Here is a 27,248-nt window from a genome sequence, read left to right as displayed (position 1 = left end):
AACAGCTCTTCATTCCAAAGCAAGAGAACTAGAAACTTGCTATGCCTTTCACCTGTGCCCTCGATATTATTTGAGCGCAATTTCAGCACCCCTTCACATTTTTCTGTTTTTTCCTGTCTATGCATTATTTCCCTACACTGTGCCAACCCCCTCCAGGGATGTTCTCTCTCTCTCCCCCTGCTGAGTTGATTCCCCCTCCCCCCCATATCTGAGCGAAAGGGATCCATAGGTCATAGAATAAACATGTCCCCCATATTGGTCTCTACAGCCAGAGAAGGCCCTGCAACTCTCCCAACATCTTGACCTCACCCCCAAAGGCACACTCCTCCATGGTCTCCCGAGACAGACGGATGCCAACATCATCATGGATTCCTGCACTGCAGCGGGTTGGACTAGATGACCCACAGGGCCCTTCCACTCTATGATTCTAGTCACAATATTTTCTTCACCCCCAGTCCTCAGAGGCAGCAATACTTTTGAATACCAGTTGCAGGAGAGGAGAGCACTCTTCTGCTCGGATCCTGCCCTCTGGTTCCCTCTGGTTGGCCACTGTGAGAACAGGATGCTGCCCTAGAAGGACCACTGACTTGATCAAGCACTTCTTCTTAATGCTTATAATAATATAAAAATAGTATGCAAATACAGTCAAACCTAGGCTTGGATTCCTTATGCCATGAGCATCACAATTATAACAAATAAAGGCTTGACATATCTCGCTTTGCATGTCATGATTCTATCTCATATCTTAGTTTCACCTTTTAAGTTGAATTACTGAAATAAGTGAACTTTTCCACAATATTCTAATCTTTCGAGTTCCCCTGTAATGATACATTGGGCAAAAGATATAGGTTATAATGTACCGGTTGAATCATGGGGAAAACTGCGCAAAGAGATTTTAAAATTCACAGCATGCAGTTCATTAAAAGAAAATTATATGAAGATGATGTACCGATGGTATTTCACCCCAGTAAAGCTTGCTAAAATGTATATAGATACCTCTAATTTATACTGGAAATGTAAGGATAAGGAAGGTAATTTTTTCCCCTATGTGGTGGACGTGTAAAAAAGTAAAGGGCTTCTGGGAAATGATATACAATGAACTTTTAAAAATTCTTAAAATTACGTATGTTAAAAAAACCACAGGCTTTTTTACTAGGTGTAATAGGAGAAAAAATGCCAAGAAAGCAAAAGAGACTGTTTATTTATCCGACTACAGGGGCCAGATGCTACTAGCCCAGATGTGGAAAGAAGAAAGGGTCCCAACGAAAGAAGAATGGATAACTAAGATGATTGACTATGCCGAAATGGCTAAACTTACCGATCAGATGAGAAAAAATTCAATCAAGAATGGGAAAACTTTATAAACTATTTTAGAGAACACTGTAAAAAGCCAAAACATTAGCAGGTTTGATGTAACATTTATGAACTAAGAATAGAATTAGGAGGGAGAAAATAGGTTGAAATTAATTGAGGAAATATATAGTAATTGTAATATATTCTAATGCAAGGAGAATAAAAGGGGGGAATGGAAAGGGGGGGGAGGTAATTATTGCAAATTTGGATTGGATATGTATGTACCAAAAGAAAAAACGTTGTTAATTTGAAAATTGAAAATAATTATAATAATAAATAGTTTAGAAAACGTTTTGGGGCTCCCGTGCAGCTGATCCAGCGGGGCTTTCCGGAGGCGAGACCAGCGCCTCTCCTCGCTCTTTGCCCGGAGAAGCCCAGAGGCTCCTGCCGCTCGGCTCCGAAACGGTTAAGAGCAGCGGCGACAGAGCTGAGATTCCTAGAGCGGAGGGGGGGAAAGGCTGACGGGAGAATAGGAGCTTCCGCTTCCTGTCTCGCTTTGGTGCGCGGGTGGGGGTCAGTTGCTGGTCATGGCGGCGGCCGTACTTTCTCGCGGAGGCGCTGGAGGTGCGTCTTATTATGATGTATTATAAGGGGAGGGAGATTGGGGGTGCAGCTGGAGGGAGTGTGGGGAGGGATGAAAAAGAACCCTATTAGGCAAACCGTTTCAATGTAAGTTTTTTCTGTCTCCTTCTTCTAGTCGTCAATTTACCCAGATTTTCACATGTTATTATTTTTAAATAGTGTTAATTTTAAATAATTTAATTTTAATTTATTTCAACCTCTTGAAAGTTGGTCAGCATTTTAGTGTAGATTTCTCCTAATGCCCACGCTTTTGCAAAGGGTATTTCCCATAATATTTACATTTGTCATAATTAATGCATTCTGTATATAATTCAGCTAAAATGATTCATTTATAGGTGTTTCCCCATTTCTATGGGGGTAGGACATCTTTTCCCAATGGAAGGGCAGATCTTTCTCCTCCCTGCAGGCCAGCTCTGGCAGGTGGGGGACCTCCCTTGGGCTCCCCATAGGGCTTGGGGTCAAGGCAAACCCTTAAGCATTGAAAAACCTTCTGCAGGGGCTCCCCCTGGAATTTGTAATAATTTTTATCCGGCCTGATTTTACTATTACTTATTAAATTTATATACCTCCCAATACCCACTGGCCTCAGGGCCGTTCACAGGATAAAATTACAATATAAGAACTCAAAGTACATTATCAAAACATAAACAAAAACAAGCCAATACCCCCCCAACACACACATTTTATATATTTTTGTTTCAATTAAGTAAGCAGTTTCTGCAAGAGCAGTTCGGGGCAGAAGAGGTTTTTTAAAAAAGGAGAAGCAAGCAATTTCAAGTCCACTTTAAAAGTGTGGCTGAGGCCTTATACAGACAGGCTAATAATGATAATAGTACTGGTAATACAACTACTAATAATATGAACACCCCAGAGCGTCCTCGCCCACTTTGTGGAGCCCAATTGGCCCCCTGGTACACTCCAAGCTGGGAGACTGAGCACAAGTGGATGAAAGACCCAAATTAATGAAACCAAACACTGGTAAGGGCTCATTATCAAGCCTACCTATTGGCAGTGAAGGCAGCAAAGAAGGCATAGTTTTCTGCCTCCATTGCATCCTCAACATGTCGTCTGGCAGAGATTTTCCAAATTGTACAGAGCCTTTTACAGGCTGGCCCAAAGGAGGAGTAGAACCAGCAGTAGCTGGCTGTGACTTGTTTGCAACGCATTTTTGGCGATCAAATTGCTTGTATCCACCAAGACCTTGACTCTGCTGTTACAGCAGATGAGTCTCATGGGTTGTCCAGAGCACATTCTAGTCCTGTTGTGTTGGATGAGTTTTTTCAGTTGGTAAGGCTCAAGGATATGGGCACGGTTCTTGGATCAGTCAGAGTGACCATTTGCATTTTAGACCCTTTCCCCTCTTGGCTGATAAAATCCAGCAGGGAGGGAACAGCTGGCAGGACCAGGGAGATGATCAGTGCCTCTTTACAAGAGGGGGTGGTCCCTCCATGTTTGAAGAAGGCAGAGGTAAAACCACTCCTTAAGAAGCATTCCCTGAATTCCTGAATCCTAACTAACTGCTGGCCAGTTGCTAATTAACCTTTCCTGGGCAAGGTTCTGGAGTGAGTAGTCACAGACCAGATCCATTTCAGTCAGGTTTTGGCCTGGTTTTGGCACAGAAACTACTTTGGTTGCCCTGTACAGTATGTTGATTTCTGTCATGAGAGAGACAAGGGAAACATGTCCCTGTTAATTCTTCTTGACCTCTCAGTGGCTTTCAATACTAGGTGACACCTGGCTTGAGAGCAGTACATGTGAAAAGGATCTAGGAGTCTTGGTTGACCACAAACTTGACTCAGTTACAGTTTACACAAGCTTGACATGAGCCAACAGTGTGACGCGGCAGCTAAAAAAGCCAATGCAATTCTGGGCTGCATCAGTAGGAGTATAGCATCTAGATCAAGGGAAGTAATAGTGCCACTGTATTCTGCTCTGGTCAGGCCTCACTTGGAGTACTGTGTCCAGTTCTGGGCACCACAGTTCAAGAAGGACACTGACAAACTGGAACGTGTCCAGAGGAGGGCAACCAAAATGGTCAAAGGCCTGGAAACGATGCCTTATGAGGAACGGCTAAGGGAGCTGGGCATGTTTAGCCTGGAGAAGAGAAGGTTAAGGGGTGATATGATAGCCATGTTCAAATATATAAAAGGATGTCACATAGAGGAGGGAGAAAGGTTGTTTTCTGCTGCTCCAGAGAAGCGGACACGGAGCAATGGATCCAAACTACAAGAAAGAAGATTCCACCTAAACATTAGGAAGAACTTCCTGACAGTAAGAGCTGTTCGACAGTGGAATTTGCTGCCCAGGAGTGTGGTGGAGTCTCCTACTTTGGAGGTCTTTAAGCAGAGGCTTGACAACCATATGTCAGGAGTGCTCTGATGGTGTTTCCTGCTTGGCAGGGGGTTGGACTCGATGGCCCTTGTGGTCTCTTCCAACTCTATGATTCTATGATCCTATCGGCCATAGTATCCTTCTGGAGCAGCTCTCTGAACTGGCTTTGCGGTGCTTCCAATCCTACTTGGATGGTCGTTCCCAGAGGGTGTTACTTGGGGAATGCTTTTCAGCCCCATGGAACGTTCAATGTGGGGTTCCACAGGACTCAATCCAACCCCCCATGTTGTTTAACATCTATATAAAACTGCTGGGTGGGGTGATCTGGAGGTTTGGAGTACATTGCCAGCAGTATGCTGATGACACTCAGCTCTATTTCTCCTTCCTATCTGCTGGTGAGGCAGTGGAAGTGCTGGACCAGTGTCTTCGTAGTGGACTGGATGAGAGCCAACAAATTGAAGCTCAATGCAGATAAGAGTGAGGTGCTGTTAGTGGGTGGTTCCCTAGAACAGATGCCTGGAAGCTTGCCTGCTCTTGATAGGGTTACACGTCCTCTGAAAGAGCAGGTTTGTAGCTTGGGGGTTCTCCTGGATCCTTTGCTGTCGCTCGAGGCTCAGATGACCTGGAGTGCCTTCCATCAGCTTTGTCTGGTGGCCCAGGTACGCCCCTGGGCCCAGGGATAGTCTAACTACCGTTGTCTATGCTCTGGTAACTTCAAGGTTAGATTTAGATACGCATTATACGTAGGGCTGCCTCTGAAGACAGTTTGGAAACTTGAGCTAGTGCAGAATTCAGCAGATATGTTGCTCACCGGAGCAAGGTGGTTTGAGCATAGTACCCCCATCCTGGTCTGACTGCACTGGCTACCAAATAGTTTCCGGGCCCTATTCAAAGTGCTGGTTTTGACCTATAAAGCCTTTAATGGCTCAGGACCACAATACTTCAAAGGCTACTTCTTTCCGTATGAACCTTCCTGGACCCTCAGGCTCTCTTTTGTGGGCCTCCTCCTCAAGTGGTCTGCAGGCTAGCAACACAATAACAGGGCCTTCTCTGCAGTGACTCCCCGTCTGTGGAAAGCTCTCCCCAGGAAAGTTCACCTAGCACCTTCATTATACACCTTTAGGCGCCATGCAAAAATGTTTTTATTCTGTGATCTTTTCTGTGAATCATGCTGACACCTCTGGGTATAGGGCAGTATATAAACTCAATAAATAATAATACTAACATTAATACTTTCATTATTTGTACCTCACGGGTTGGACTGGGTTGCCCCAGCCACTCTAAGTGGCTTCCAACAAATATAAAAGCACAATCAAACATAAAACATTAAATACTTCCCTACACAGTGCTGCCTCCAGTTGTCTTCTAATAGTTGCATAGTTATTTTTCTGCCAACTGACCGGAGGGTGTTCCACAGGGTGGGCACCACTACCAAGAAGGCCCTTGTTCCCTGTAACTTCCCTTCTCACAGTGAGGGAACTGCCACAAGGCCCTGGGACCTGAATTTCTGTGTCCTGACTGAATGATTGGGGTGAAGACGCTCCTTTAGCATTTCATCAGTTTGCCTTTTTATTCCATCAGGAGTTGTTGAAGGGATGCTGGCAGAAGGGGAACAATCAGAAGTGTCACCGAAAGGATCCAAAGAGGAGGGGGAGCAAAGGAAGCTGAGCTTTCAAGTTGGAGGCAGAAGGCGAGAGGGGAGACGAAAGCAGAAGCCAGAGGGTGACTCTTGTACGTCTCAGGGTGGTGAAAACCAAATTCCCAGAGAGGAGAAAAAGCATGAATGCACCGTGTGTGGAAAGATATTGGGTAGTCGGTCAGCTCTAACCTCACATCAACAAAGAGTACACACAGGAGAGAAACCGTATAAATGTTTGGAGTGTGGAAAGAGCTTCAGTCAGAGTAGTTCCCTTATCTCCCATCAACGAATTCATACAGGAGAGAAACCATATACATGTTCCGAGTGTGGAAAGAGCTTCACTCAAAGTAGTGGCCTTACCTTCCATCTAAGATCTCATACAGGAGAGAAACCGTATACATGCTCAGAGTGTGGAAAGAGCTTCACTCAAAGTAGTGACCTTACCTTGCATCAACACATTCATACAGGGGAAAAACCATATACATGTTCTGAGTGTGGCAAGAGCTTTAGTCACAGCAGTGCGCTTACTGGACATCAACAAACTCATCGAGGCAGCAAACCTTATAAATGTTCGGAATGTGGCAACAGCTTCAGTCGCATCTACTCCCTTTCCTTGCATCAAAGAATTCATATACGGGAGAAACGATATACGTGTTTGGAGTGTGGAAAGAGCTTCAGTCAGAATGGCACCCTTACCTTGCATCAAAGAGTGCACACAGGAGAGAAACCGTATAAATGTTTGGAGTGTGGGAAGAGCTTCAGTCGTGGTAGCTCCCTTACATTGCATCAACGAACTCATATGGGAGAGAAACCGTATACATGTTCAGAGTGTGGAAAAAGCTTCATTTGCAGTAGGTCCCTTATGTTGCATCAAAGAACTCATACAGGGGACAGACCATATAAATGTTCCGAGTGTGGAAAGAGCTTCAGGAACAGGAGTCACCTAACTAGACACCAAAGAAGTCATACAGGAGAGAAACCATATACATGTTCAGAGTGTGGAAAGAGCTTCAGTCAGAGTAGCGGCCTTAATAGACACAAAAGAAATCATACAGGAAGGAAATCTTAGAAATGTTTGGCGTGATAGGGGCTCCCATCAGTGATAGGGGCTCCCTTCCTAAACAGTAAAAACTCATACAAGGGAAATATCTTAGAAAGGGCTGGAGTGTGGGAAGATCTTTATTCATATCAAGTAACTCCTACAGAGAGTAAAACAATGATTGTGTTCTGGTCCCCCCATGTTTGTCATTCACTAAAATGCTTGCACTTCACGTGACAAGGCAGAAGCCTTTCTTGGGAATTCCTGGGCAGAGAGCTGCTGTACCCTAGACTGCAAAAAGAAACCAACCTTATCCAGCACGCACTGCTAAAAAATCAGATTCTGTTTTAAATGCAGTTTTTTAGATATATTTTTACAGAAGAGCATCCAGAATTGTTAAAAATGCCTGTGTTAGGAAAACAATTGCCCTAGATACCCTAGTTCAAGCTTTACCAAACTTGGGCCTCTACCTGTTTTTTGGACTATGATTTCCATCATCCCTTAATACAGCTAGCTGAGGGTGATGGGAGTTGTAGTCCAGAAAGAACCGGAGACCCAAGTGTGGGAATCCTCCTCTAGTGAAAGGTGAGGATACGGACGTGAACTGCGCTGATTCAGTTGTAGATGGCATCTTTCATAGCTCCGATAAGAGGAGTTCAGGGAGCAAACGGCCTCTTCCTCTGATGACGTCTCTCCCCCTGCCTTGCTGAGCTTGTGTGTTTCTGCTTCCTTGCAGCCATGGGATCTGCTGCTGTTCAGGCTCATGCCACTGTCTGTGTTGCCTTGTCAGAAGCTGCCCACTGGTGTTCCCCAGCCCTACTCCCCCCAATGTGTGTCATTGACTATAAGGCTTGCACAAGCAATTGTTCGCCACTGGAGGAGAGCCTTCCCAGACCCCAATGTGTCTGGTTGCTGCTCTGCCACTTCTTGTGCCAAAGGTTGCCCAGTCTCCACCAGAGAAGAAGGCAAGCAAATCCTTAAGTCTGGGTTTGCTCTTGAAGGCCACAGGAAAGCCACGCTGCCGCCACACAATTTCTGTTCTCATCCTGAAGCAAAGTTCTTAGCCTCAGGTACTATTTCTGGGTCTGTAACTTGAAGCGTCTGTAACCCAAGGTACCACTGTATAACCCTTCCCCCAATGTCAGTTGCTTCTTGTGTCTCTCTCTGTTCTCCCCCTCTTCTATCATGTCCCTCACAACAGCAGTCAATTGCGTTTCTTCCTTGATTTCATGCTCCTTTTCTCTTTGGGGGCCTTACCAAATAATTGTGTCTCTTCCCGGTGAATGTTGGGAGAGTGAGAACGAAGGAGAGTCACATGGAGGTGCCTTGGAACTAACCAGTTGCAAAGAGAGGGGAGGCCAAATCACACATACGGAAGGAAATGAGATGAGGAAGAATAAATCCCTTGCCTCTGAAGACGGTGACATTTTGGAAATCCAAGAAAACATGGATGGAGGAAAGGAGAGGACTCTGTGCTTAGTGTATGGGGAAAGCTTTGGTTCGAAATCGAGCCTCACTGCTCATTGGAGAATCCACACAGGGGAGAAATCCTTTAAATGTTCAGACGGTAATAGGCGCTTCAGTGACAGATCAACCCTCAAAAGGCACCTGAGAATCCACACAGGGGAGAAACTGTTTAAATGTCTGGATTGCTTCGGTCGGAGCACCACCCTCACTTCCCATCACAGGATCCACACCGGGGAGAATCCGTATAAATGCCTGGAGTGTGGGAAGAGCTTCAGCGCTTATGAATACCTTACTCTTCATCAGAGAATCCACATGGGAGAGAAGCCCTATCAATGCCCTGAGTGCAAGAAGAGGTTTAGTAGGAGACACAACCTTTCATCACATCAAAAGATTCACACGGGCGAGAAGCCATACAAATGCCCAGAAAGAGCTTTAGCGACAGCACAAACCTCCGTTCACACCGGAGAATTCACCCTAACCCAACCTCAATTCACAAGAGAATCCACACGAAAGAGAATTACTTCAAACGCTCAGCGTGCGGAAAGAGCTTCAGTAATAGCTAGTACCTCAGTTCCCACCCAGAAATCCACACAGAGAAGTCGTTTAAATGCATAGAGTGCAGAAAGAGCTTCTGTTTTAGCACTAGCCTTATTTCACATCAAACTGTCCACACAGGGGAGAAACCCTTTAAATGCCTCGAGTTTGGAAAGAGCTTTAGTACTAGTAAGTACCTTGCGTCTCATCAACGGAGTCACAGAGGAGAGAACCCATAGAAATGGAGACTGCAAGGAGAGTTGAAGCCAATGCTAGTCAGCCAGTGGGCCTAACTAACGTAGATTCATTACTTGCAATGGGTCTACTCTGAGGCCAAGCCTTATGAGGAACAGTCGAAGGAGCTGGGTATGTTTAGCCTAGAAAAGAGGAGATTGAGAGGAGATACAATAGCCATCCTCAAAGATCTGAAGGACTGTGTGGCGTTTGCCCTCCTCTGTGTGTGACATCATACTGGGTTCATAGGAAAAGGGTTAACTACCGTATTTTTCACTCTATAACACGCACCAGACCATAACACGCATGTAGTTTTTAGAGGAGGAAAACAAGAAAAAAAATATTCTAAACGAAACAGTGGATATATGATTTTTGTGGTTCATGCTGTGGCCACAGACATGTGATCTGACAGTGAATTTGGAGTAGCCCAATGCAAAAATCCTGAGGATCCATGTGGATCCGTGCTTTGTAACCACGTTTTAATTGGGGAAGGAAGGAAAAGCACTCAAGGGACAAGGAACACACGTGGGGTGTGTGGAGAAGGATGCTGCTAATAATGCAGAAGAGGGGTTTAAGGGGAGAAGAAGCACGTGTGGGGTGGGTGGAGAAGGATGCTGCTAATAATGCAGAAGAGGGGTATAAGGGGAGAAGGCTCCTCTCCCCTCCTGCTTTGCTCCTTTAAAGAAGCAGGCTCTCTGTCCCTCTCTCCTCCCCACTCCACGGCTCTTCTCCCGCTTTGCTGTTTCAAAGCGAGCCACGGAGGAGGGAAGGAAGGGGAACCATGGATCCTCTGCTCATGACTGCAGCAGATCCCCTCCGCCACCCGCAGGCATTCGCTCCATAACACGCACAGACATTTCCCCTTTCTAGGAGGAAAACAGTGTGTGTTATGGTGCAAAAAATACGGTAATTGTAAAATGACTAACCAATAGGAACCCAGGGGGCAGAGTTAACTGTGTATAAGGTTTAAGCACAGAGGGTTTTTTAGGGGTTAGAGTTAGAGTTGTTGAGAAGACAGTCTGGACTTAGAAGAGACAGAGAAGATAAGTCTGTGGGTTGGGCTAGTCTGGTGTGAGAGAATGAGAGAATGCGTTAAGAGGAGTCAGTCAAACAGCTGAGATAATCAGTCAGAAGGTATTAGGAAGGTATAGGCCGGTAAGGAAACTAAAGTTAGGATACTGACAGGAATATTAGCTGAGAAACCATAAACTTGTTAATGTTTGTAAAATAAACTTTCTTTTTTGTTGTTGTTCACTTTTTAACAACTGCCTGGACTCAGTGTTTTACCAGAGAGTAACTGGTTGGTGGCAGCGGGGAAGCGAGCACAGTGGTGGCACAGGGATCAATAGACAGTTAAATGTCCAGGGACCCTGTGTGATCGCCACAGGCTGTTACATAGCATAGGGAGCAAGCTTGTTTTGTCCTGCTCTGGAGGGTAGGACTTGAACCCACGGCTTCAACCTCCAATAAAGGAGATTCTGACTAAACACCAGGAAGAACTTTCTGACTGTTGGACAGTGGAAAAGTCTCCCTCAGGAGGTTGTGGACTCTGCTTCCTTGGAGGTTTTTAAGCAGAGGTTGGGTGGCCATCTGTGATGGATGCTCTAGTTCAGTGTTTCCCAAACGTTTTTGGGCAACGGCACACCTGTTTACCGGAAAAAAATCTCGCGGCACACCACCATTAAAGCCCCGCCCCGTGACGTCAGCGCGCAGCGTCACGCCGGGAGGGACGCACAAAAGTGAAAGTTTTTTCCCTCCCCCTTGCCGGGGTGGGAGGAGGCAGCAGAGCGAGGGACTGAGGGACGGCGGCAGCTGAGGCGGCGGCGGCTGTTGTGGTGGTGGCGGCGATAGCGGGCGGAGGAGGGGGCGGCGGCGGGAGTTGCTGCTGTTGCTGCTGCTGCCCGGACATGCCGGCCTCCTCCTCCTCCGCTGTCTCGCGCTCCTCCCTTTTGCGCGCGCTGCCCCGCCGCTCGGCACCACCACTGCGGAGCCGCCCCCGGCTCGACGCAGATCCTCGCCGCCGCCGCCTCTCACCGCCCGACTCGCCCGCCTCCCTCCCACGGCACACCAGCCGATGTCTCACGGCACAGTAGTGTGCCGCGGAACACCGGTTGGGAAACACTGCTCTAGTTGAGATCCCTGCATTGCAGGGGGTTGGACTAGATGACCCTCGGTATCCCTTCCAACTCTACGATTCACACCATTCATTTGACGCATTATGGTGCCACGTTAAACAGCTATGGCTTCCCTCACAGAATTATGGGAGCTGGCATGTTAAAACACTCGTGGGAATTGTAGCTCTGTGAGGGGAACAGGGGGTCTCCTAAGAAGTCTCAGCACCCTTAATAAATGGCACCTCCCAGAATTCTTTGGGGGAAGCCCTGCCTGTATAAAGCCGCATCATAGTAAATCGGAGATATGGTGTGAATGTAGCCTTGGTTGGATACAAACCAGAGAGCTTCTATCAAAGTTGAGACCTTTCTTCACATCAGAGAACTCACATGGGTGATGCCCAATTTTGTTAGTGTACAACAAACTTCATAACTACTCATGAACAAACGAAGAGCTTCATTCCAAAAGGGACTTAATTTTGACCCCCCAAAAATCCAGTTTTGGCCTGTCGATATTGCTGTGAGTCCCACCAATATAGGGCGGGGTGTGTGTGGAATCTTGTATAAATTTTGGGCCTAAGTTACTATGTTAGCAAGCCTTGAAAATCGTGTTTGCAGTCAGAAAGGACCTAGTCAGAAATAAATTTATGGTTGCAATTGACTTAAGCCCCTTTTGGAATTAAGCTCTTCAAATTCAGGTGTGGGATAAACTTTCTAAACCCCCTGTTCCCCTTTCTTGTGGAAAGATCTTCTAAACCCCCTGTTCCCCTTTCTTGTGGAAAAATCTTTCATCAGAGCTCTGATCCTTTCTCCTGCAGAGTGGAAAAAAGCTATGCTTTTCTATCTCAACTTTTTGTAATTTTATAGAGAGAGTTCTTAAAATCTCTGGCATTTTGGAGATGTTTTATTGCTCCTGTCTGTGTGTAAAGTCGTGCTTTTTGCTGTTTTGTGGTTATTCTTGTTTGGAAAGCCATCCTGGAAAGTTTAAAAATGTCCAAAACAAAATAAAACCTTTCTTCTCACTTGATTTTTTTAAGGATACCCACTGACTTTTCCTTTAATTTAGAAATTAATAATAATAAATTTTATTTATATCCTGCCCTCCCCAGCCGAAGCCGGTCTCAGGGCGGCTAACAACAATAAAATAGTACAACATTCTAAAATCATTTCATTATAAAATTAATTCAAATCAAATTGATGGCAACCATTAGGCTAAAGTTCTGTGAAGATTGCCAAAGGAGGGAGTCAGGCTGTGCCCTGACCAAAGGCCTGGTGGAACAGCTCTGTCTTGCATGCCCTGCGGAAAGATGTCAAGGCCTGCAGGGCCCTAGACTCTTGGGACAGAGTGTTCCACCAGATTGGAGCCACAGCCGAAAAAGCCCTGGCTCTGGTTGAGGCCAGCCTAACCTCTCTGTGGCCTGGGACCTTCAGGATGTTTTTGTTTGAAGACCCTAAGTTCCTCTGGGACATACCAGGAGAGGCGGTCCCGTAGGTACGAGGGTCCTAGGCCGTATAGGGCTTTAAAGGTTAAAACCAGACCTTAAACCTGATCCTGTACTCCACCGGGAGCCAGTGCAGCTGGTATAGCAGCGGGTGAATGTGATCTCGCAGCGAGGATCCCGTAAGGAGTCTCGCCGCGGCATTCTGCACCCGCTGGAGTTTCTAGGTCAGTCTCAAGGGCAGCCCCACATAGAGCGAGTTACAAGAGTTATTAAGAAACTGCTTAATCATAATTTTTAAAAAGCTGAAGGGCTGAATGCAATGTTAGTTCTGCTTTTTGAATTTATTTTTACAAATTTGTAATATGCACTTTCATTAAAAAATATAATAATGTGGAGTACACTATGTAAGGATAAACCCAGCAAAATATATGTAAATCATAATTAGAAACATCAATAAATATTGAATGCCAATTGGTTAAGCTTAGGTCCATTAATTGCAGTGGGTACATTCTGAGTGTATCTTGGTTGGATACAGCCTTGAGGTAAAGCAAAATGGTGGTCAGCTTCCTCCTCTCAGGAGTTGGACGCTATCGCTCATTCCACAGACAGTTGAGGAAGCCAATGGAATTGAAACAGACACGAAAGCTCATAGCAAGAATTGGAGGAGAGGTGGAAAGAAGAGCTAATTTGTCTGTGGCGGGAGGTGCAATCTGGATGGTTCTGCCAGGGGTGCAATATCACCTAGCCACGGCTCTGTAGTCTACTCAAAGTTAGATACAGTGGTGCCTTGCAAGACGAAAATAATCCATTCTGTGATTCTCTTTGTGTAGCGGTTTTTTTGTCTTGCGAAGCAAGCCTATTGAAGGATTAGCGGATTAGCGCTATTAGTGGCTTATCTGCTGATCGGATCAGCTGATTAGCAGCTTAGAAAAAGGGGGGGAGGGGAAAAAACCAGAAGGAACTCACAAGACATTGTCGTCTTGCGAAGCAAGCCCATAGGAAATTCGTTTTGCGAAGCACCTCCAAAACGGAAAACTCTTTCGTCTAGCGAGTTTTCCGTCTTGCGGGGCACCACTGTACCATCTGTCAATCATGGGCATTGTAGTCCAACAGCATCTCGGACTAGGAGGTGCAGATTCGCTATTCCTCCTTTCAAAACATCACCACGGTCCCTGTGGGTAGTGCCAAAACAACACCAGGAATCCAGCTCTGTTGGCTCATACGATCCTGCCTTATAGAGCAGGTTGTGACTACACTTGGTGTCTCTGTGTTCTTTTCTGGGAGCAAAAGCTTGTAATTCTGTTTCTCTGTGGCAGGGGTAGGTAACCTCAGGCCTGCCACCCAAATACGGCCCCCTGGGCTTTATCTGGCTCTTGGAACTGTATCCTGGACACCCCCCCCCCCCACTAACCCTTCTTCGCACCTCGAGGCGCTGATTGGGTTGGAGGCTAGAGCATCTTCTCTTGGTTTTTTTTTAAAATTATTTGGCTTTTCAAGTTAAATTTTTATAGATATATCAAACATAAATCATAAAACCAAGATTCCAAGGAATCCCCTGGACTTCCATCCTCCCCTTTGTGGGTCCTGCTATTAATCATTTCCTCCCGCATCTTTTATGATGATCCAAATTTTTTACATCTCCATTGTGTCCAGAGTTCACCCTTAAACTACAAAGGATATTCCAATCCTACTAATGATTTTAACTCTTTACGATGATCTAATTTAAGATGGGTTATAAATTTTCCACATTCCTTAATAAAATTTTGGCCTTCCTGATTTCTGACTCTTCCAGTCATTTTAGCCATTTCAGCATAATCCATTACAGTGATACCTCAGGTTAAGTACTTAATTCGTTCCAGAGGTCTGTTCTTAACCTGAAACTGTTCTTAACCTGAAGCACCACTTAAACTAATGGGGCCTCCTGCTGCCGCCGCGCCGCCAGAGCACGATTTCTGTTCTCATCCTGAAGCAAAGTTCTTAACCTGAAGCACTATTTCTGGGTTAGCAGAGTCTTTAACCTGAAGCGTATGTAACCCGATGCATCACTGTAACTTCATCTGCCATTCTTCACTGGTAGGAACTTTATCTTTCCATCTCCAGGCCAATAACATCTGCGCAGTCGTGGTCGCATACATCAGCCTTTCTCAACCTGTGGGTCCCCAGATGTTGAACTACAACTCCCATCACCCCTAGCTAGCAAGGCTCAGGGATGATGGGAGTTGTAGTCGAACAACATCTGGGGACCCACAGGTTGAGAACCGCTGGCATACATAGTCCTTTCTGCCCCCTTGGGATTTCAGCTCCTAGAATTCCTAAAAGGAAAGCTTCAGGGTGGTTGTTTTTTATTTTAGCAAAGGTTATTTTAAACATTTTTTTCAACTCTTTATATATCATTTTCCAAAATCCTTTCACTACCTTACAATTCCACCACATATTATCCAAGTAGGGCTAGGAGAGAGTTCTTGTCTGAAACACTGGGGAGCGTTTTGGGAATTCCCTTTTGGAAATTATAGGAACAGAACTACTCAAACTGTACAAAAATTTATTTATGTATGCGACTGCAGCAGCAAGAATGTTACATGCACAAAAATGGAAAGAATAAGTCCCAGCGAAAGAAGAACAGATCCAAAAACTTATGGAATATTCAGAAATGGCGAAACTTACTGGAAAAAGAAGAAATCAGGATAACAAACTTTTTATAAAAGAATGGAGATGGTTCATTTGAATATTTACAAATCAATTGTAAACAAGTAAAAACATTGGCAGGATTATTGTAATAACCTGCAGTTTTATAAGAGTCCATATTTAAAGTAGATGAATAAGTGAGTAAATTAAGTGGGAATATGCAGGAAATGTTAAAAATAAATTTAAGGAACCGCAGAAAGGGGGGGAAGGAAGTCGAGCTTTGAAATGTTAACATGATTATAAAATTATTGAAATGCATAAACCTGAAAATCGTAAAAAATAATAATGAAATGCTGGAGAGAGAGTGGCCAATACTGAGCTAGAAGGACCAGTGCTTTCAGTATGTGTGGATCCAGAATTGGCCTCCACAGACACTTACGGACTCATTGTTAAAACCTGTTTATGGAAGACAATCCTACTCAGCTACAAACGATTGCCAAAGAAAAAAAGGGCTTGTGTGTGTGGAGACTGGGCTGCTGTACAATGGTAGGGTTGCCACCTGCCCTGTATAGTAAAGGATCGTCCCATGTTTAGGTGTAAAATGTCCTGTATCGATAAAGAGTTTTGTCTCTCTCTCTCTCTCTCTCTCTCTCTGCTAAATTAGGGGTCCTCTCCAAATGCATTCATTTGAATGGGTTCGTCAAAGGTCATGTATTTTAAGCTCTGGGTAGTCAAGCACGGGACGTGGCTGGCGCTGTGGGTTAAACCACAGAGCCTAGGACTTGCCGATCAAAAGGTCGGCGGTTCGAATCCCCGCGACGGGGTGAGCTCCCGTTGCTCGGTCCCTGCTCCTGCCAACCTAGCAGTTCAAAAGCACGTCAGAGTGCAAGTAGATAAATAGGTACCGCTCTGGCGGGAAGGTAAATGGCATTTCTGTGCGCTGCTCTGGTTCGCCAGAAGTGGCTTAGTCATGCTGGCCACATGACCCGGAAGCTGTCTGCAGACAAACGCTGGCTCCCTCGGCCAATAAAGCGAGATGAGCGCCGCAACCCCAGAGTTGGCCACGACTGGACCTAATGGTCAGGGGTCCCTTTGCCTTTACCTTAGTCAAGCACGCACAGATTTACCAATTCTTGAGGGTATGTGTTTGTGTAATACAAATTCTAGAGGGGCCGTCCTGTTAGGCTGCAACAGATTGTAAAGGATTGCTCTGAAGTCGCTTCAGCACCAGCTGAACAGGCAGCCCTGTTTAGGGAAGCTTTTAATGTTTAATAGGTTATTGTATTTTAATATTCTGTTGGAAGCCGCCCACAATGGCTGGGGAAACCCAGCCAGGCGGGCGGGGTATAAGTAATAAATTTATTATTATTATTATTATTATTATTATTATTATTATTATTATTATTATTATTGGGAAATAATCACCCCACCCTTTACCAGAACAAAGGTGGCAACCCTATAATGGTGAAATTTGCATTGTTTGCTCTGGCACTGCCTACCTCGGGCATGTGGCCCTCACAAGGTCATCCGGAAGAGAATGTGGCCCTTGAGATGGAAAAGGTTCCTCAGTCCTGAATTAAAGGTTCTGCACCCTTCTCAAGTCCTGGAGGGCTTCCCAGGGGAGCATCTGGTCAGAAACAGTGAGAAGGTAAAAGGTAAAGGACCCCTGGACGTTTAAGCCGAGGCAAAGATGACTATGGGGTTGCGGCGCTCATCTCACTTTCAAGCCGAGGGAGCCGGCGTTTGTCCGCAGACAGCTTTCCAGGTCATGTGGCCAGTAGGACTAAACCGCTTCTGGCGTAACGGGGCAGCCTGATGGAAGCTAGAGCGCACAGAAATGCCGTTTACCTTCCCGCCACAGCGGTACCTATTTATCTACTTGCACTGGTGTGCTTTCGAATGGCTATGTTGGCAGGAGCTGGGACAGAGCAATAGGAGCTCACCCCGTCGTGGGGATTCGAACCGCTGACCTTTTGATCGTCAAGCCCTAGGCTCTGTGGTTTAGACCACAGGGCCACCCACAGGATGCTGGACTAGATGGGCCCCTGGTCTGATCCAGAAGGCTCATCTCACGTTATTTGAAACCCTTTGAAATAGGGCCCTGAAAATGCCAACAGGAACAAGGCCGTGAAGCCTTCACAAAGCAGGTGCCTTGCAGTTATTCTGGAATATAATTCTCATAAGTCTAAAACGCCTTCAGGGCACCCACTTGGTGAAGGCAGTCAGGGTCCATCCCAGGATCACCTGCTCTTTCTGGAAGCAAACTGATGGCATTTTCATCCCGACCGGCTTTTGCAGATGAATGAACGAGTCTCTGACACAGGAGTGTCTATTTTGTATTTGTCTTTTGTTTAAATATGCCTGTTGGGTTTTTTGGTGGTGTTTTAAAACCATTTTTATTACACATCACCTTGAAACAGGTGCATGCAATAATAAATAAACGAAAGAATACATTTCTGGTTTTATTTCACAAAATGTATTTACCGCTGGACTGTTTATTTGAAAAACCCTCGCAACGGTTTACGAAACAATGAAATGAGTAAAACACGGTTAAAAGCAACCATTTTAATCCTAAATACTGTAATAAAAAAAAAATTAGAACCAAGGATTAAACATTTTGAAATATATTACCACAATGTGCAGAACAAAATACAGAGAGACAAAATAATCCCAAGAGCAAAGGACATTTTCAGATTACACACTATCTTAATATTGTATTGTTCTCCGGCTAGAGTGGCCACAAAAATATTTAAACAAAAGCAAGAAATCTTTTGTTTAAATATTTTTGTGGCCACTCTAGGATGGTAGCTATTCCTTATCCTGAGATATCACAGAATCATAGAATTGTTAAGGTACCCCCAAGGGTCATCTAGTCTGACCCCTTGCAAGGCAGGAATCGCAGCTCAATAATTCCCCCTTCTCCACTTCACATCATGGTCACATGATCATGCACAAAATCCCAGCCATCAATTTTTTACCATCAACAGAAGGATTTGAACTCCCAACAGCCCCCCCCCCGCCAGCTGTGATATTGCTTCTCCACTGTTTTGGGATGTTTCGTGAAGTTTGCCTTCTGAGCAAAGTTCTTTCTACACCCTAGGCGTTTTACATTTCCACGCTTCTCTGGATTCTTTAGTGGCAAGTTATATCATCTCTTCTGCATGAAGCTGCAGGTGGGAAGTGAGGGTTTTGCTATGACTAAAGCCCTTGCCACATTCTAAGCATGTTTATAGTTTCTTTCCCAGAGTCGATAGTTTGATGTGAGCCGGTGCTCTCACAGGAACTCATTCCACCTTGCGTGGACTTGAGCAGTTTCTGTCCTGTGTGAATTCTTTGATGTAAAGTATAGGAGTTAAGCCAACTGAAGCTCTTTCCACACTGCAGACAATTGTAGGCTTCTTTCTTTGTGTGAGTCCTTTGGTGGGAAGAGCGGTTGCTGCTCTTCCTGAAGCTCTTTCCACACTCCAGACACATGTACGGTTTCTCTTCCATGTAAGTCCTCTGGTGGGAGGCGAGATTGCCAATCTTCCTGAAACTCTTTCCGCACTCCAAACACGTGTACGGTTTCTCCTCCGTGTGGGTTCTTTGGTGAGAAGTAAGGTCTGAACTCTGGCGAAAGCTCTTCCCACACTCCAAACATCCAAAAGGTTTCGCACCAGTGTGCAGCTGCTGGTGGTAAGAGAGACTTTTGTCGTCGATAAACCTCTTCCCACACTCAGAGCATTTATATGGCTTCTCTCCAGTGTGCGTTCTTTGATGTTTACTGAGGTACTTGGTCAAAACAAAGCTCTTCCCACATTCCAAGCATCTGTACGGCTTTTCCCCCAAGTGGATTTTCTGATGGGAGAGGAGGGCATCCCTCCTGTTAAAGCTCTTTCCGCACTCCAAGCATTTAAAAGGCTTCTCCCCTGTGTGAAGCCGCTTGTGTAAAGCAAGGGTTTTCTTAGTACTGAATCTCTTTTCACATTCGGAGCACGTAAACGGCTTCTCCCCAGCGTAGGTTCTTTGATGAGAAGTAAGGCAAGACCTCTGGATGAAGCTCTTTCCACACTCCAGGCATTTGAACGGTTTCTCGCCCGTGTGGATTCTCTGATGAGAAGTGAGGCTAGTGCTCCTAGTGAAGCTGTTTCCACACTGCAGGCATTTATAGGGTTTGTCTCCCGAGTGGATTCTCTGATGCAAATTCAGGTTGGCGCTTCTGCTGAAGGTTTTCCCGCACTCAGAGCAGTTAAATGGTTTCTCTCCCGTGTGTATTCTTTGATGGGAAGTGAGGCTTGAGCGGTTGCCAAACTTCTTCCCACACTCGAAGCACGAATACGGCTTTTCTCCTGTGTGAATTCTCCAGTGAGAATTCAGTCCCGAGGCCAAACTGAAGCTCTTTCCACACTCTGGGCATTTAAAGGGTTTCTCCCCCGTGTGGATTCTTTTATGCGAAGTGAGGCTGCTGCTTCTACTAAAGCTGCACTCACACTCGAAGCACGAATACGGCTTCACTCCTGTGTGAAGCTGTTCGTGAATGAGGCTTTGGCTGTGGAGAAACGTCTTTGTATGGTTTCTCCCCTGTGTGGATTCTCTGGTGCGACGCAAGGGCATCGCTCCTGCTAAAGCCCCTTCCGCACTCCAGGCACTTAAAGGGTTTTTCTCCCATGTGGATTCTCTGATGGATAGGAAGGTATTCGTAAGAACCAAAGCTCTTTCCACACTCCAAGCATTTGTGCGGTTTCTCCCCGGTGTGGATCCTGCGATGGGAAGTAAGGCTCGTGGGCCAACGGAAGCACCGTCCGCAATCCAAACATTTAAATGGTTTCTCCCCTGTGTGGATTCTCTGATGTTTCTTCAGGGCTGATTTACTACAGAAGCTCTTCTCACAGTCTGAGCATTTAAATGGTTCTTCCTCGGTGTGGATTTTCCAATGAGCATCAAGCCTTGACTTGCAACCAAAGTCCTGGCTCCTTTCCTCTCCTTTGCCTGCGTCTTCTTGGATCGGGACTGCAGAGCTGTCAACACTTTGAGACTTGCCCTCCTCCTGTTTTGATTCCATTTCTGCTGTCTGCTCTTCCCCTTTGTTGCAGCTGCCTCTTTCCAGCAACAACCTGCGGGCTTCTCTTTCATTCTCACGCTCCTGCCCATCAGCTCCTGGAAGGAAGAGAGAGAAAAACAACTGGTGAGGACCCAAGGGAAAACGGGAACCCGAAATCCATGAAGGCACACAGTTAGCTGTTACGGAGCAGCTTTTCACAACATACTTAAAGGCAGAGGTCAGCAAACCTTTTCAGCAGGGTCCCTCAGACCTTGTGGGGGGCCGGACTATATTTTGAAAAAAATATATGAACGAATTCCTATGCCCCACAAATAACCCAGAGATGCATTTTAAATAAAAGGACACATTCTACTCATGTAAAAACACCAGGCAGACCCCACAAATAACCCAGAGATGCATTTTAAATAAAAGGACACATTCTACTCATGCAAAAACACGCTGATTCCCGGACTGTCCACGGGCCGGATCTAGAAGGCAATTGGGCCTGATCCGGCCCCCAGGCCTTTGTTTGCCTACCTACACTTAAAGGTAATCCAACAGGCATTTAAAGCACGTGACTTCCCACAAAGAATCATGGGAATTGTAGTTCCCCCCTCACACAGCTACTATTTGCGGTAGTATAAACTGGGCAACACTGGCCTGCGAGCGCTCCAATTGGGGAACAGCCTTTACCAAAGGTGTCATGGGCTTTGAAGATGCTCAAACTCAGGACGAAAGGGAGAAACGTGCTAAGAGGAAGGCACACTTGGCAAACCCTCACTGTGATCAACTCCCTCCTGGAAACCAATGTCCCCACTGTGGAAGGACGTGTGGATCCAGAATCGGCCTCCACAGTCACTTACGGACTCACTGTTAAGACCGTGTTCTTGGAAGACAATCTTACTCAGCTACAAGAGATCGCCAAAGGAGAAGAAGAGTAGCCCCTTTTAAAATGTTTATATTTTATCGAAAGCTTTCAGTGAGAGAAAAAAGTGGGAGCAAAGAAAAGGGGGGGAACAAATAGAAAAAAATAAATTAATGAAATTATAATGCAACGCGGTACAGTATATTGGAAATATAATACCATGACCCCCTTTTGATCAATGGAGGTAAGACATGACAATGCTGGCAACATAGAAACAGATGGCCTCTAGAGGCAGGTTGTGTATGTATACGTGTAACGATAATTGGAATGCATTTATAAAAATTACAACGACTTGCTTATAATTTTACACTTGCTGAGATAACTCCATTATTATTTGCAATAGCTTTAAGAAACTACTGTTCCCAGGATTAATCATAGCATTGTAGAGTTGGAAGGGACCCCAGGGTCATCTAGTCCAACCCCCCGCAATGCAGGAATCCCAGCTAAAGCATCCAGGACAGCTGGCCATCCAACCTCTGCTTTGCGGGAATCCTCATTTGCCTGGGATATGCTTTAAACGAGTCCCATCAACTAGAACTGGTGCTATGCACTAAGTGCAAGACTGAGACCATGGAGACCAAGACTGTTCTTCTGACTACAAAGCCCAGTGGGTGACCTTAAAACATGCACCCCCAAACTTGGCCCTCCAGATGTTTTGGAACTACAATTCCCATCATCCCTGACCACTGGTCCTGTTAGCTAGGGATGATGGGAGTTGTAGTCCCAAAACAACTGGAGGGCCACGTTTGGGGGTGCCTGCCTTAGAATATTCAGAATCTGTTTAGCCAATCAGGGATGGGAAAGCAGTGGCTGTCAAAATGTTTAATAAAACCTATTGCCAAGGTGGGGGGGGGGGATTTGAACCCTGGTCTCCCAGGTCCTAGCCCAACACTCAGAAGGAAGGAAGCAGCCTCTGACATCACCACCTACCGTGATTTAGAAAAAGATTCTGGGAAGCCAGAAGGCAGCTGACTTAGTGAGGAAAACTCGGTGTGTGTGTGTGTGTGTGTGTGTGATGCCATGGGGTAAGAGTACAGAAATGAAAGCTCCAATAATTTGTTAGAACTTGCAAACTGTTTAAAAACAATACAGCATTTAAATATTAAAAACTTCCCTAAACAGGGCTGCCTTCAGATGTCTTCTAAAAATAGGATAGCTGCTTATTTCCTTGACAACTGATGGGAGGGCGTTCCACAGGGAGGGCACCACTACTAAGAAAGCCAAGCACAATAAAAAGGGCGCCTAACCCAGAGGAGCCACGATCCAGCAATTTTCCTCCATGACTTCCCTGTGAAGAGACCTTTGGTCCTGATCCAGCAGGGCCCACTCTTCCTCTGTGAAATGCACAGCCACCTCCTGGAAGGTCACCAGATCCTGGGGGAGAAGCGAACATCTCCCTGTCACGCCTTATTATTATTGATTTATTTTTCTTAGCACATTCAACATGGCAAAGAAAAAAGAGGGAAGAAATAGTAAGTACATTAAAGAAGAAAGAAAGACATCGAAAACAATAACAGCAATCATCAATTCACATTGTGAATCTAGAGATCTTCTGTAAGGTAAAGGTAAAGGGACCCCTGACCATTAGGTCTAGTCGTGACCGACTCTGGGGTTGCGGCGCTCATCTTGCTTTATTGGCCGAGGGAGCCGGCGTACAGCTTCCGGGTCATGTGGCCAGCATGACTAAGCCACTTCTGGCGAACCAGAGCAGCGTACGGAAATACCGTTGACCTTCCCGCCGGAGCGGTACCTATTTATCTACTTGCACTTTGACGTGCTTTCGAACTGCTAGGTGTGTCAGCATCACCCTTGAGCCAGTACCACCAACTGGACTCATGCACTTCAGCCCCGACTGGGCTAGGCAAGCTGGGTAGCACTTCCAGAGACCACCTTCTGCACAGGAACAGGTCAAAGTGCTGTGGACTCACAGCTTAGAGTTGTGAGCACCGGATTCACTCCCACAAGAAGACAGTCGTCGCACAGCAGAGTATAGCAGAGTCTAGCAGAGTATAAACGACTTGGAGAGCAGCTCTGTAGAATAACTTCTTTATTCTATCTATCTACAACTATTATACAACTATATACAGAGCTTAATGAGGTCTAAGCATAAAGAATGCTGAACCGCACTGAGTGTCTGCAGCTGCTCTTAGCAGCAACCTTATCTATACACACGATCTCTAACACTCCGTCTCTCTCTCTCCAACACACTGACTGACTGACTGACTGACTGACTTGGTGCTGGAGTAGAATAAGTAGAGAGCAGAACACTGCCCCTCCTCTCTGGAGAATCAGCAGAGATCTCAGGAGATTCTTGGATATGGGAGGGGTGAAATCTCCTCAAGGTGGGCAGGAGCTGGGACCGAGAAATGGGAGCTCACCCCATCGCAGGGATTCGAACTGCCGACCTTCTGATCGGCAAGCCCTAGGCTCTGTGGTTTAACCCACAGCACCACCCGCATCTCGCGATCTTCTGTATAGATCTTAAATAAAACCTGTAAGTTAATACAAGTCTTACAGATGTGTAAACAGGTATCCACACAAAATTTACGCCTATATAAAATGTGTTAGTATGTAGCCAAAGCAGTGAGGTGCTCAGACCACTGCTTAATAGACAGTGGGTATTTATACTTCCAGGATTGTAGGGGGTTGGACTAGATGACCTTGGGGTCCCTTCCAAGTCTACAGTTCTGATTCTATGCATCTCCAGCACTAATTCGGTCTTATACATCTAAGCAAGAGGTGGACTTTCATATGTGGTGGACTTGTAAAAGTATATTGTTATGGAGCGAATGCCTATGAATGGCGGGGGGGGGGGGATCTGCTGCAGTTGTGAGCAGAGGATCCATGGTTTCCCTTCCTTCCCTCCTCCGTGGCTCGCTTTGAAACAGCAAAGCGGGAGAAGAGCCGCTGAGGGACAGAGAGCCTGCTTGCTTTAAAGGAGCAAAGCGGGAGAGGAGAGGCTCCTTTAAAGCAAGCAGGTTCTCTGTCCCTCTCTCCTCCCCACTCAGCTCGCTAAATAGCAGCAAAGTTTTTCAGCAAGCTGGGAGGAGGGAGAGAAGCAGAGCCTGCTTGCTTTAAAGGAGCAAAGCAGGAGAGGAAAGGAGCCTTCTCCTCTTATACCCCTCTCCTGCATTATTAGCAGCATCCTTCTCCACACACCCCACGCGTGCTCCTTCTCCCCTTAAACCCCTCGCCTGCATTATTAGCAGCATCCTTCTCCACACACCCCACGCGTGCTCCTTGTCCCTTGAGTGCTTTTCCTTCCCTCCCCACTTAAAACGTGGTTACAAAGCATGGATCCACATGGATCCTCAGGATTTTTGCATTGGGCTACCCCAAACTCACCGTCAGATCACATGTCTGTGGCCACAGCATGAACCACAAAAATCATACATCCACTGTTTCGTTTAGAATATTTTTTTTCTTGTTTTCCTCCTCTAAAAACTATGTGTGTGTTATGGTCTGGTGAGTGTTATAGAGCGAAAAATATGGTACTTTCCCCCCCCCCCCCAAACCATAGTCCTTTCTGTTGGATAATTCAGACTGAAACTCCCAGGTGTCAAAAAAGGTTATTTACGTATGCTAGTACTGCAACCCGTGTTTCGTTAGTCCGGTCCCAACCAAAGAAGATTGGAAACTTAAGTTGACTGAATATGCACAACTTGCAGACTTAACATATAGAATAAGAGAACAAGAAGAACATACGTTTAAAGGAGATTGGAAAACGTTTATTGAATGTATGGGGAATAACTGCGTACAGCTGAAAACGTGGGCAGCATTAAGACAAATTCAACAGTGTAAATAAGTTTTGATGGATGCAATAACGGAATAATGAATGGTTTAGTTTTTGTAAAATATGCTGGGATTTATGATGTGCAGGATGAACCATGGAAAGAGAAGAATGTCACCGATATCTTAAGGATGTAAAATGAGTATTTTAAATTGTAAAACAGAAAACTTAATATTCTATTTTTTAAAAAACCAATTCTGATTCCTTAAATCCCATAGCCCCTTTTGTTGCCCAGCTATGAATACTACAGGAATATACTTTAGAAATATACGTCTGCGAATATCAAGGATTTTTCCAAAACTGATTGGAGTAGCAACTTCAAACCAAAATGAATCCAAAGAGGTATTTTCAACATTACCTCCCACATCTAACTGCATTAGGCAGTGCATCCATTCACAACACCTGTTTAATTCTTCCCAAAGAATTACAGGAGTTGTAGTTTGTGCTTATGCTTTTGAATTATGGTGCTGGAGGAGACTCTTGAGAGTCCCATGGACTGCAAGAAGATCAAACCTCTCAATTCTGAAGGAAATCAGACCTGAGTGCTCACTGGAAGGACAGATCGTGAAGCTGAGGCTCCAATACTTTGGCCACCTCATGAGAAGAGAAGACTCCCTGGGAAAGACCCTGATGTTGGGAAAGATGGAGGGCACAAGGAGAAGGGGGCGACAGAGGACGAGATGGTTGGACATGTTTCTCGAAGCTACAAACATGAGTCTGACCAAACTGTGGGAGGCAGTGGAAGACAGGAGTGCCTGCCATGCTCTGGTCCATGGGGTCACGAAGAGTCGGACACGACTAAACGACTAAACAACAACAAAAGTTTGTGCTGAGAATTGTTCGGGGAGACCCTGGTTCCACTCACAGGAGTCACAATCCCTAGAGTGGTTTAAGAATCAACCCTTCTTCCCAGGGAAACTCTCTGGGAACTGTAGTTCTGTGAAGGGAACAGGCGCCTCTCCGTTTTTGCTCAGACGAAGTTTCCCAGCTGGATGAATGGGTATCCGCCGTGGGTGGGAGCTAGGACTCAGAAAGGCAGGCGGGCAGAGGAACCCAGATTGTTCTCTCCTCAGCTCCCAAGTGATATATTCCCAGCCTCACACCCTTACCTGCTCAGGTAAAACAGAAGCAATTTTCATTTCACCACAAGGAAGAGATGGCGTTTCTGGAACCCATAGAGACTTCTCTGCTCCAGGGACATCAGTGGCCGCTTTCGCAAACAGTTCCCAGTCCTGAAAAGCCAGCAAGCATCCAAACTAGGATTTGGCGTGAAATTTACGGCGTGTTATAACATCAAAGAAAATATGTCAAAGATGCAGCACAGATGGTACCTCACCCCCTCAAGACTATCGAAGATGTATAAAAATTTAGCGAATACTTGTTGGAGGTGTGGTGGGAGTAATGGCAACCATGTATCATATGTGGTGGACATGTCGGAAGATCAAAGTGTTCTGGGGCTTAATTTACGAGGAGTTGAAAAAAAATGTTTGGAATAACTTTTTTAAAAAGACCAGAGGCATTTCTGTTACGCATTGTTGGCAGGGACATCCCGAAGGCCTTTAGGGAGGTATTCTTATACGCAACGACCGCAGCTCAGACTTTGTTGGCAAAGGGGTGGAAGGAAGAAGAAGCCCCGACAATAACGGACTGGCATGACAAGCTACAAGAAGTTGCTGAAATGGCGCAGTTAACAAATACCCTAAGAGGCAATTCAAAACAAAAAATTATGGAAAAGTAGGATAGATATAAAACGTATGTTCAAAAATACAGTAAAGGTTCGCTATCTATCCTTGCATTTGATTGAGGTTGGAGTGAGACTGAGTTGAGAAATAAGACTAAGAGCACATATTAATATAGGAACGTATTAGATAAAATGTAAAGAAATATACAATAATAAGAGAATATTCATTTGTAAAAAAAGGAATATGCAACGGGAAAGACAGGCAGTCTAATGTGTCGGTATGTATATGATTTTTGGGGGGGGATTAGTTTTTGTTTTCCCCTCTTTGTTCTTTTTTTTTATTTGTTTCATTTTCTTTCTAGGTATATAAAATTTGTATATAATTTATATATATAGTTGTACCTCGGGTTACATATGCTTCAGGTTACAGACTCCGCTAACCCAGAAATAGTGCTTCAGAGAACAGAAATCATGC

The 27,248-nt window shown here is 45.4% G+C and overlaps 3 protein-coding genes across 7 annotated transcripts in view; 2 read left to right on the top strand and 1 right to left on the bottom strand.

Moving 5' to 3' along the window:
• The first annotated feature begins 1,819 nt into the window (after positions 1–1,819).
• LOC308580943 (uncharacterized protein) lies at positions 1,820–9,437 on the top strand. 2 transcript variants are annotated; one of them, XM_081183281.1, is made up of 3 exons: positions 1,886–1,917; positions 2,809–2,913; positions 5,848–9,437. In XM_081183281.1, exons 2-3 carry the CDS (start codon positions 2,898–2,900, stop codon positions 6,972–6,974), a joined length of 1,143 nt encoding a protein of 380 aa, XP_081039407.1. In that variant the 5' UTR covers positions 1,886–1,917; positions 2,809–2,897; the 3' UTR covers positions 6,975–9,437. The 2 variants fall into 2 exon arrangements, with proteins under 2 accessions (XP_081039406.1, XP_081039407.1); XM_081183280.1 differs by lacking the exon at positions 2,809–2,913 and having other exon boundaries at positions 1,820–1,917.
• The window catches only part of LOC308580782 (uncharacterized protein), a 144,562-nt gene continuing 122,036 nt past the window's right edge, over positions 4,723–27,248 (top strand). Inside the window, exon 1 of the mRNA XM_081182945.1 lies at positions 4,723–4,925. The gene's annotated coding sequence lies outside the window, so the exon portion shown is untranslated. The remainder of the gene's footprint in view (positions 4,926–27,248) is intronic.
• Positions 18,162–27,248, bottom strand: part of LOC308580851 (uncharacterized protein) — a 132,360-nt gene continuing 123,273 nt past the window's right edge. The window contains exons 3-5 of one of the 4 annotated variants that reach the window (XM_081183081.1): positions 26,202–26,324; positions 22,550–22,676; positions 18,162–20,493 (exon numbers count right to left, since the gene is read on the bottom strand). In XM_081183081.1, coding sequence (XP_081039207.1) covers positions 18,556–19,950 — 1,395 coding nt within the window. In that variant the 5' untranslated portion in view covers positions 19,951–20,493; positions 22,550–22,676; positions 26,202–26,324 and the 3' untranslated portion in view covers positions 18,162–18,555. Of the gene's footprint in view, positions 21,168–22,549; positions 26,325–27,248 lie in introns of all 4 variants that reach the window. The other 3 variants (XM_081183083.1, XM_081183080.1, XM_081183082.1) reach the window with 3 other exon arrangements.

Source organism: Podarcis bocagei (assembly GCF_964188305.1).
Source record: "Podarcis bocagei genome assembly, chromosome: 2".
In the NCBI taxonomy this organism is placed as follows: Eukaryota; Metazoa; Chordata; class Lepidosauria; order Squamata; family Lacertidae; genus Podarcis; species Podarcis bocagei.
The sequence above is the reverse complement of the archived record's forward strand: the minus strand, read 5'-3'. Positions and strand labels throughout refer to the sequence as shown.

Coding starts and splice junctions, on each gene's coding strand:
- LOC308580943 (XM_081183280.1), top strand. CDS start 1,881: ATGGCGGCGGCCGTACTTTCTCGCGGAGGCGCTGGAG. Junction 1,918..5,847: donor TTCTCGCGGAGGCGCTGGAG/GTGCGTCTTATT, acceptor TTATTCCATCAG/GAGTTGTTGAAGGGATGCTG.